Below are 10,646 nucleotides of genomic sequence, written 5' to 3' on the forward strand. Positions count from 1 at the left end.
AGGCAATGAAATGTGTATTTGAAGCTGAGAGGCAATACATTGATAACTGGCACACATGTTTTATTCTCAATTCTTACAGCCCACTTCATAGGATATTGAGGCTCAGGTATATGGCATGATATTAGACCAACTCTCAAGTTATTGGCAGAACTAAGATATATACTGAGGATAAGATACAATTCCTTATCATATATACTTACTTCTCACTGTACAAAGCTCTAAGTAAGAACTTCCTTTCTTTGTTGGTAGTAAGTAGTTGTAATCATCTTTTCTTGTAAAGCCTAAAAATAAATGAAAGAAAGTCTAATTTATCAAAAATATTATGTATGATCTATTGTAATGATTTCATATAATTTTCCTATTAGGTATACCTGGCGTCTTATTAATCCTTTCATTCAAGATACATAAACAGAGGATGGATAATAACCAGGAGGTGATTTCCTGGAACACAAAGTAAATATTGAAAGGAGAGTTTTATTATTTTTTTTAAATAAAATAATTGTCATATAAAAGTTTAACCCTGATTTTCTCTGAGTTAGTAAGTTTAGCACTCTTTAAAATGTGAAACATCTAGTCTACTCCCCCATCAAAGGACTTCATGATGTTGTATGTGGTTAGAGTCTGGCACCAGATTGGAGGCAAGAATGGCTAGATAAGGTGAAGCTATGAAAAAATCTGAATGTAGATAACGTCTAGGTTGAAAACCAGAATTGAAAACCAAAAGTTAAAGAAATCAAATCTGGCAGTAAGGCAAGGGGACGGATAATTGATATCAAGATGACCAAGAAATTTGAGTGGTGGGTGGAGACTGGAGAGATTCCCAGGACATAACTGTAGGCTGTCTTTGGATTCATTCTACAGTTGTGAAGAAATTAATAAAGACACCCAGACAGTTTGGACAGAAAGGAATTCAGTGAAGTGGGTGATGTCAGTTAGAAACCTTTATATAGATTCCCCATTGAGCCTGTCCAGATGGTTTCCTACATGATCATTAGGTGAACAGCCTTAATAAATGATGATCTATACTCACACAGCACTTGATTATTTTATTTTAACCTCTTTTCATGCAATTTCCAGTGTCACAAAAGAAAGTTTTGATATTAGTCTGATATTTTATCCTTTTAAGGTAAAGTCTTTTTTTTTCTCTCCAGAAACGTTTATATTTCCTCATTATCCTTGCAGTTGTTAAGTTTTATCAGGGTGTGTCTGGAAGTGGGTATCTTTAAATTCACACTGATTGGCACCTGATCAACTCTTTTGATGTAAAGACTAATATCTTTATTCGTTTCTGAAATATTTACTTCTTATCTATCTTTGATTATTTTCTCTCTTCTATTGTTTCTGTTCTCCCTTCATGGAATTTCAAATACACATACGTGGACATAGATATTTCATTAAGTAAAACTTCCTCCCACATATTTTTCATTTATTTCCTTGGCAATATTATTAAGTTTCACCAGCTTGGATTTTACATCTTTGCAATTAATTACTCAGTCTATATACTTGAGTTTTCTTCATTTTGGCAATCTTCTTTTCAATTATCAGGAACTTCTCTTTGTTCTCTGATTGGTCTTCTATAAGAAGAAGCTGGATCTTATACTATGGATTTGATATCCTACTGAATTGCTAGTAATATACTAACTGACACTTTAAAAGTTCTGTTTTGAGATTAAATTATTTTGTTTTTCCTCTGCAAATATAATGCCTATGTGTTATTTCATACACCACCAAGGACCACTGATGGTTTACTAAATCACCCTGCATAATTCTGTTCCCTACTTCCTTTTCACTTTATTACTCTCACTCTGCGAAGCCCAGTGCTTTTATGGCTTTAATTACCATGTATATGGTGAAGATGCTTATATTTCTCCAGCATAGATCTTGTTTCTGAGGATCAGAGCCGTATATTCAATTGCCTAATGTATATGGATGTCTTCCATTGGGATGCTACCCAATGTATTTAAAACAGCTATCATCTCTGTTCCATTTTCTGTTTCCTCATCCACTCAGTGATCCAAGCTAGAACCTGGTTTTATCCATGACTTGTCTGTCTCTCATCTCCATCCTATATTTCGTCCTTCTGTTTGTTACTCCTAAATATTTCTCGAACCTTTTTTTCTCTCTTAATGTTAGTTTGTACTCCCTAGACCCAGAGGCTGATATGGGGATTTGAGAGTGATTTATACAGAGAAGGGGGTGATGGAAACAGATTATGGTAAGAAAGGGAGTGACTTCAGCTTGTAACCATATGAGTTCTGGAGTTCACATTGCTCCACGGATATTGGCCCACCTTGATGAAAGGTGGCCAGCCTTTTGTACCTAGTGCTGGGCAATTATTGGCCGTTGGTGGGTCCTGGGTAGTGAGTATAACCCCCTAATGAAGGCAGCTCTCATTTTCTCTTAATTGTCCATAGACAGGCGGAGCTGTGAGCTGTTAGCAGCCTGGGCTTGGCAGCTGGGTCGTGGTTGCACTGACCTGGTTGAGAGGATTTGTGTGGGACACAACAGTGACCACCAAACTCTACATAGTCACTGGCACCACCAGAGTCAAGGCCTCCATCCTTTCACACCTGAATTATTACAATAAACTCTTAACTGCTATTCTGTTTCCAGTCTTGTTCCCATACTACAGTTACAGTTACCATTCTAAAACTCAAATCTAACCACATCACCTACTAGCTTACAAGTCCTTTCAATGTTTCCCTCATTTTCGCTAGCATTAAATCTTAAACTGTACCTAAGACTCTTCTCGATATTCTCTGTTTCTTTCTTCCCAGCTTCATGGCTTGCTATTTACCTTTTACACATTCAGTGTCTCGCATGGTGCCTGACACACATTGGGGGTTCAATAAATAACTGTTGAATGGATAGTTAATTTAATAACCACAGAGATACAGAATTATTTAGGTTTCCTGAATATGTCTTACTCTTTCTCACCTCCTGGCATTGTTAAGTGTTCCCTCACAGTAGGAACACATTTTCCCCAAACTTACCGACTCTTTTCCATCCCTTTGGTTTCATTTCTGATGCCTTTTCATCTAGGAGGTGATTCCTGACCCCCAGGTCTCTGTTGTGTCTTCCTCCCATCATAGCACCGTGTGTTTCTACTATCTTGCCATTTATAATACTGTGCTGTACTTTGCTTTCTTTTGGGAGTCTTTCAGTGGATTGTAAGCAGCACTTGAGTCTCTTTTTACTCACAGCCAAAGCTCCAGCCAATATTACAATGCATAATATATTCCTTGAGTTGGTTAATGAATAAATGAATGATTCAAGAGATAGAATATGTACATGTTGAAGTTGTTTTGCGTGGAGACAAGGCCATACTTGTTTTTCAAAACAATTTTTAATAATGAAATATTACCAAAAAGTAAATTAATGAAGAGAGAAACATACACAGCCCACTTTTATAATGTAATGAAACCTAGTTGAGAGCAGGGAGAATATTGAGGTAAATTATTTGCTCAGACACCGAGAACCCTTAGTTTCATTTCTTTCTCATTCCTTAGTTTTAGCAGGATTGAAAACAAATTCTGGTTCCTCAAGAGGTCTAGCTAAAATTTTCCTTAGAGTCTGACTCAGATAAAGGTAGGAAAGAATTCCCTAGAGCCCAGTATTATTGTTTGTTGATCTATTTTTTATTCAATTTTTCATCTTCCTTTATACTTTAACTATTCATTCAATTTTTACTCTGCACTAGATATTGTGCTGTATTGTAGAAACTGTCGTATCTGGCTGGCAACTATTTTACAGAGAATGACTGTATATTTAATAAATACATTATTCCCCTGACATTTAAATGTTCTTTTTTTGAGTCTTCACTCTTTCTGGTTGAAGTGAGCTATACAAAATTGTTCTGAAGCCACAAAGAAATTTGGAAACATGGCCTAATCTTCATTACTGATCCCTCAGAGATTGAGTGGCCCACTGTTTTTATAGCCCTAATGTACTTAGACATCATAATGTTGCATGCAACAAATGACCATGAATTATGGTACATAAAAGTTAACAGACTAATTAGTGAAAAGTTATTAGGTTTTTATTTATAGATAATGTATACATTGTGCCCAGTACCGTCTCTGGCTCAATAAATTGTAGCTATTATTATTATTTGACTTTTCTATCATTATTGCCTGGCAGTGTATCACACAATTAAGAGCATGGTGTGTGACATGGGTCAGATTTTGATTCTTGGCTCTTCAGTGTATCTGTTTTTATACCTTCTCCTTTTTGTCAGATCCTTACTTATAAAGTGGGGATAATAGCAGTGTCTATCTCTTTGGACTGTTATAATTGCTCCATGTTAATATATTTTATTATTTCTCTTATTTTTGTTATAAGGAGAGTCTGTGCATCTATTTACATAGATTATGCTAGTGAAACTAAGCCCTGATTTGGTAGAATTTTCTAAATATGCAAAGAATTCTCCTGAGTTAGATTTTCTCTTTTTCTTGCACCATTTCTGCTCTGCTAAATTGCAAAATCTATGAAGTGCAGAGATCAGTTTTTTCCTTATCCCATAAGTAGTTGTTTGTAGAGAAATACTAAATGTCCTCTTGATGTTTTACTCAATAGAATCATTGCTGTATTCCAGAGACATTTATTAGTCCCCTGAAATAGCTTTCTTGCTGCATAGTTTCCTAATAGCATTTTTCATCTGGGCTTTTCTCAAGGTATAGATTAAGGGATTTAACATGGGAGTTATGATAGAGTAGAATACAGCAACTGCTTTGTGAACAGATAAAGTAGCTGCAGGTCTCATGTACACAAATATGCATGGCACAAAGAATAAGACGACCACTGTGATGTGTGAAACACAAGTTGAGAGGGCTTTGCGTCTGCCCTCCAAGCTATGAGTCCTTAGGGAGTGCAGGTGACCACATAGGAGGCCAGCAAGAGGAGAAAGTTTAACAAGCATATGAATCCACTGTTGGCAGCAAGGAAGAGCCCTAGAATGTGTGTATCAGTGACGGCAAGATCAAGCAAAGGGTTCAGATCACACATAAAGTGATCTATGATGTTAGGGCCACAGAAAGGTAATCGAAACGTGAAGAGGATCTGTATGGTTGCATGGAGAAAGCCTCCAACCCACACTATTCCCGCTAGCAGGCCACACACTCTCCGGTTCATGATGATTGCGTAGTGCAAGGGCTTGCAGATGGCTACGTAGCGATCGTAAGCCATCACAGTAAGAAGGATGCCTCTGCACCTCCAAAGAAATGTTCTCCAAAGACTTGGGTCATACATCCATTGAATAGGATGGTCTTCCTTTCATGGAGTGAATCTATGATCAGTTCTGGGGTATTGACAGAGGAATAACAGGCATCAATAAAGGACGGATATGCCAGGAAAAAGTACATAGGGGATCCCAACATTGGGCTGACAGTGATGGTGACCACAATGAGCACATTTCCTACCACAGTGATGATGTAGATGACAAAAATCACAGCAAATATGATTTTCTGCATCTTTGGATTCTCTGTAAGCCCTAGTAAAACAAACTCTGTCACGTTGTTTCTACTCTCCCTGTATTTTATGGGATGGTTAATTACATTACCTGAAAGAAAACATTTTATTAAAACAACCCTGAATGTATTAAGATTATCTATCATGATAAATAATAAAAGTCTGAATTCTACTGATATGTGAATTCCTATGGATTTTTTTTTTCAGATGGAATTGCATGTTCTTAGTACTTGAAGATTACTTACACTGCTTCCCCAGATAAGAATTGTAATAATAGAGAGCGACTTCTGTAAACACACAGGTCAGGAATCGTTTGTGTAACTTAGTCATCTGAGATGACTAAGAGCTTGATTTGAAGTAGTGACAGCACACACTATGGCAGATAAGCCTGAGAATGGAGGTAGGAGATGGGTGTAAAGACCATGGATGTAAAGCAAAGGAATTTGCTCTTATTCTTTAGGAAATAGAGAATCATGCAAAGTTTTTGAGAACATGAGTGGAAAGATGAAGAGGAATTTGAGGAAGAGGGAATCTTGGAATATTAATCTAGTAAAGGTCTTTATGTGTCTTGGATCAAGATCAGCAAGCTGTTGGAAGCCAGAGACAAGAAGAGCAGTTAGCAGACTATTTATAGTTGTTGACATAAGGAGTACAGGGCACTGGTGATGGGAATGAAAGAAAGGATACAAGAGCTTCTGTGAAAGAATTCATAATGCTTATTGTCTAAACTCAATTACTTTATAATAGCTAATGATATATAGATCTTAATAACTGCTTGCCTGGAGCATGGTTTGGTAGCAAGAGCTTTGTATATGTGATTCCGTTTAATCTTTACAACAACATGCGTGGTTTATATTGTTTCACCCATTTTGAAGATGAAGAAACAATCTCAGAGACTAATCCTCATAGTTATAATAACAATGGTAGTAGTTACTAAAACTTACTATGATATGTTCTAAGTGTTTTGTAAACATGTACTTATTTAATCCTCATTACACACCTAGGATTTGATTACTTTTTTTTTAAATCTATTTTATACTTTAGGAAAGAGAAGCACAGAGAAGTTAAAGATCCTTCCCAAGATAAAGCAGCTAATAAAGGGGAGAGCAATGATTTGGTCTCAAAGCATTCCTTTTAATTTTTTTTGCAAATTCTTAAGCTATACCCTATATTGTTATGTTTTAATATGTTAAATAGTGTTTAACTAGTAATCTTTCGATATAATCAGAGTAACTATAATTTTAATACTACCTCTAAAAGTCCCTGGCTCGTCCCTGGCTTTCGGCACCACCACCATGTGTCTGTCAGTTTGTCTGCTCTGGTGGTTTTCACGTTGCTGTGATACTGGAAGCTTTGCCATGTGTATTTCAAATACCAGCAAGATCATCCTTGGTGGACAGGTTTCAGCAGAGCTTCCAGACTGAGACAGACTAGGAAGAAGGACTTGGTAGCCTGCTTCTGAAAAAATTAGTCAGTGAAAACTTTATGAATATTACCTCCGAGGCAAGTTTATGTGAAGAAATTTCATCAGCAGAATACACACACACACAAATATAAACATATATGTCATTAAACATGAATAATGACATAGGATAGCTATGTCGTTAAATGTACATATATATACACGCACACATATATCCATACATACACACACACATATAATCATGAAATTCCCAAATACTAAGAAAATATGGTACTGTTTTCATTGAAGAGCCTCTTCATTTGGCTTTACTCTCTCCTCCCTAACTCCCCTCCAAGGCATGTGCCTCAAACTTGTGCAAAATGCTGCAATCGACTGTTACGTGGTTAAGTGTATTGGTCTTAGAAGCAGAAAGACTAGATCTAGAATCTTCCACTTGCAGGTTTTTTTTTTTTTTTTTTGTCTGAGAGTACATTTCTTTGCACCTTACATCTTGTTTCCTCAATCTGTAATTTGATAATAAAGATGTACACCTCACTGGTTACTATGAGAATTGATTGGGAGAGCACATGTGAACACATCTAGCACAGTGCTGGGGACACATGTAGGACTTTGTCCCATTTTTGTGACTGTACATGCACCTAGAAGACACGAAGAATTGATACTTAGATCAATAATACAGGCAAATATTTAACCATACTATAAGTTCAGGAAGAACAATCTCCAAATGTACCTCTAAAGAAGCCAGAGACTCATATTATCCACAGCATTTGATCCCAGGAGGGTTCTCTATGTTCGTTAGTGTACTAAACAGCTGAGGATTTATGTCATTTAATATTCATATTTGTGCCTTTTTGTGTGAATTGTATTTAAATCTTGTTACATCCTCATGATTAGTCTGGATTATTATAAGAGCTTGTCTCGTGGCAAGCATGGTTCCTGATGTCAAAGAGCTAGGTTATAGTCCTATACATTGTTTAATCTCTGTGAGCCTCAACTTTTTCATCTGTCAAACGAGGTTAATGATGCTTACTCATATCTTTTGGGCTGGAGTGAGGATGAAATATTATAATACTATATTTAGAAAGTGTTAAAAACAATTTCTATATATGGTAAATAATAATCTTTAATAAGAGGCAACACCACTGAGAAACTTACCTTAGTGGTCTTTGTAGATGACCGTAATGATGGTTGGGAGTGTTCAGTAACAATTCCATCTTCAAACGTATCTCCTCTTGGAGTAAATAACTTTCAATATGAAAGCTATGAGACAGTTGGCTAGAGAATATTCAGATAATGCAACATCAAAGCAAAAGTTGATAAAGAGTTGTTATGAGTCTAAATCTTTCCTTCTAGCCTAAAAACTCATCCCTTTCCCTCCCCAGAATATCTGGGATTTGAAGTTAGAATGGATTCCCTTGAAACAATAAAGAGAATTATCTTCTATACATGGTTATGGTCTTGCAGGGTAAGAGGCAGAAAGTGTGGAGGAATCACATTTAAACGGGTTACTCCACACAACGAATCTTGTTCTGGATGTGTGAACAACAAGAACAAAAAATGTTTTCACTTTGCACTGTATAGATGTTTAAAGAGGTTCCATTAAGGCTCAGGAACTTGACTTGTAGTTGCTACTTGCTCTCTCAGGAATAAATTATCTCCTTTGACAGAAAGACTTTGTCTTAGAAGCAGGTATTCTGGAGAGACGTGTTTGAGAAACAACTATTTTTGAATAGGGAATTGTATTCCCTGCACTTGGAACCTAACCATGTGACAGTCTCTGTTATGAATTGAATTGTCTCCCAAAAACATGTGTCAACTTGGCTAGGCCATTATTCCCAGTATTGTGTGACTGTTCACCATTTTGTAATCTAAGGTGCTTTTTCTATGTGTTGTAAATCCTGCCTCTGTGACATTAATGAGGCAGGATTAGAGGCAGTTATGTTAATGAGGCTGGACTCAAATCTACAAGATGAGGTTGTGTCTTGAGTCAATCTCTTTTGAGATATAAAAGACACAGTGAGCAGAAAGACAGGAGGACCTCCTAACACCAAGAAACAAGAGCTAGAAGAATAGCGCATCCTTTGTCCTTTGGACCTGGGATCCCTGTGCTGAGAAGGAACTGGGGAATAATGATGACAAGGACCTTCCCCCAGAGTCTACAGAGAGAGAAAGTCTTTCCCTGGAGCTGGCACTCTGAATTGGTACCTCTAGCCTCTTAGACTGTGAGAGAATAAATTTCTGTTTGTTAAAACCATCCACTTGTGGTGTTTTTCTTATAGCAGCGCTAGATAACTAAGACAGTCCCCTTTCTCTATCTAAACCCAGATTGTTAAGAAAGCTGAATGCCATGTGAATAGCATGGTAGGGTACTTTCTGTGTGTGACCTGTGAAGTAGGTTACCTGTTGACTCATGTTACAAAGGGAACATCTGTGTTTTTATCAATATTAAACCTTTCCTGGAAATTCACTATTGATTGCTTGGGAGCGAGAACAGTGAGAACATAAAATTAATGGTTGATAATTTCAAGCACTTGACTCCTAAATTGTTTTTCACATTTCAGATAGGTCTTCGGAAGTAGTCAGAAATCCCAGAAGGTGCCAGATTACAGTATCTTCTGGAACTCATGGGCTGGTCAGTATTGAAAGCTAGAGCGCATTAAAAGTGTAAAACAGAGCGTTCCAGGCATTCCACATGTTTGTTACTTAATATTGTTAGTTGTTTTCCTTTTAGTCCTTCATTCTAGGGGTACATAGTGGTAAATTACTGTGGTTTAATTTGCATTTCCCTGATGGCTAATGATGTTGAGAATTTGTTTTTTCATATTCTTATTGGCCATTTGTATATATTCTTGTATATCTCCTTTTGCAAAGTTTGAGTTCAAGTCTTGCACATTATAAAAACAGGGGTTCTGAGTTTCTTATTACTGAAATTAAGTGTTCTTTATATATTCTGTATATTCTGAATACAAGTCCTTTGTCATGTATATAGACTTCTCTGAAAATCCATAGCTTGTCTTTTCATTTTTTCAAAGGGTGTCATCTAATGAGAAGTTTTAAATTTTTGACAAAGTCCAAATTTTTGTTATGGTTCATGCTTATTGTGTCATATCTAAGAAATATTAGCCCACTCCAAGGTTATCAAATTCTGTTACAGAATTTTAAGTGTTAGCTTTGAAATGTAGGTTATTGTGTATGGTGTGAAGTAATGGCTGAGATTCATTTTTTTCCCATATAGATATCCATTTAACTCAGAATACTTTGTTGAAAAGTCTATTCTTCCTCTATTGAATTACTTTGATATTTTTGCAATAAAATTACATATTTGAGCCTATTTCTGAACTTTCTATTCTGTTCTACTAATCTAAATGTTTATCCTATGCCCATACCACACTGTCTTGATTTGTGGAGCTTTATAGTAAGTCTTAAAGTTAGGTAGAGTAAATCTTCCAACTGTGTTCTGTTTTTTTCCGTTTGAGAGTGGTTTGCTATTCTAAGTTGTTTTTACATTTCTATATAATTTTCAGAATACCCTTGTCAATTTCTTGAAAAATTCTGTTGGAATTTTTGTTGGAATTGAACTTAATCCATTGAATTGATATGGTAAAGAAAACATTGAGTTTTCAAATCTATATCCATGGTATACCTCTACAATTATTATTTATTGTGGTGTGTATATATATAACAAAGATTTTGCCATTCAATCATTTTTTACACATACAACTCAATGACATTAATTACATTTGTCATGTTGTGCAAT

The 10,646-nt window shown here is 36.1% G+C and overlaps 1 protein-coding gene across 1 annotated transcript; it reads right to left on the bottom strand.

The window, feature by feature from the left end:
• Window positions 1-4,603: 4,603 nt before the first annotated feature.
• Window positions 4,604-5,483, bottom strand: LOC101343465 (olfactory receptor 4C46-like). The gene is given in 3 exon segments (XM_012558855.2): window positions 4,604-4,875; window positions 4,878-5,208; window positions 5,211-5,483. Coding segments are annotated over 3 exon segments (861 nt in total). The 5' UTR covers window positions 5,469-5,483.
• Between the last annotated feature and the right edge of the window lie 5,163 nt (window positions 5,484-10,646).

The sequence above is a fragment of the Trichechus manatus genome, unplaced genomic scaffold (assembly GCF_000243295.1).
Source record: "Trichechus manatus latirostris isolate Lorelei unplaced genomic scaffold, TriManLat1.0 scaffold00191, whole genome shotgun sequence".
Lineage (NCBI taxonomy): Eukaryota > Metazoa > Chordata > Mammalia > Sirenia > Trichechidae > Trichechus > Trichechus manatus.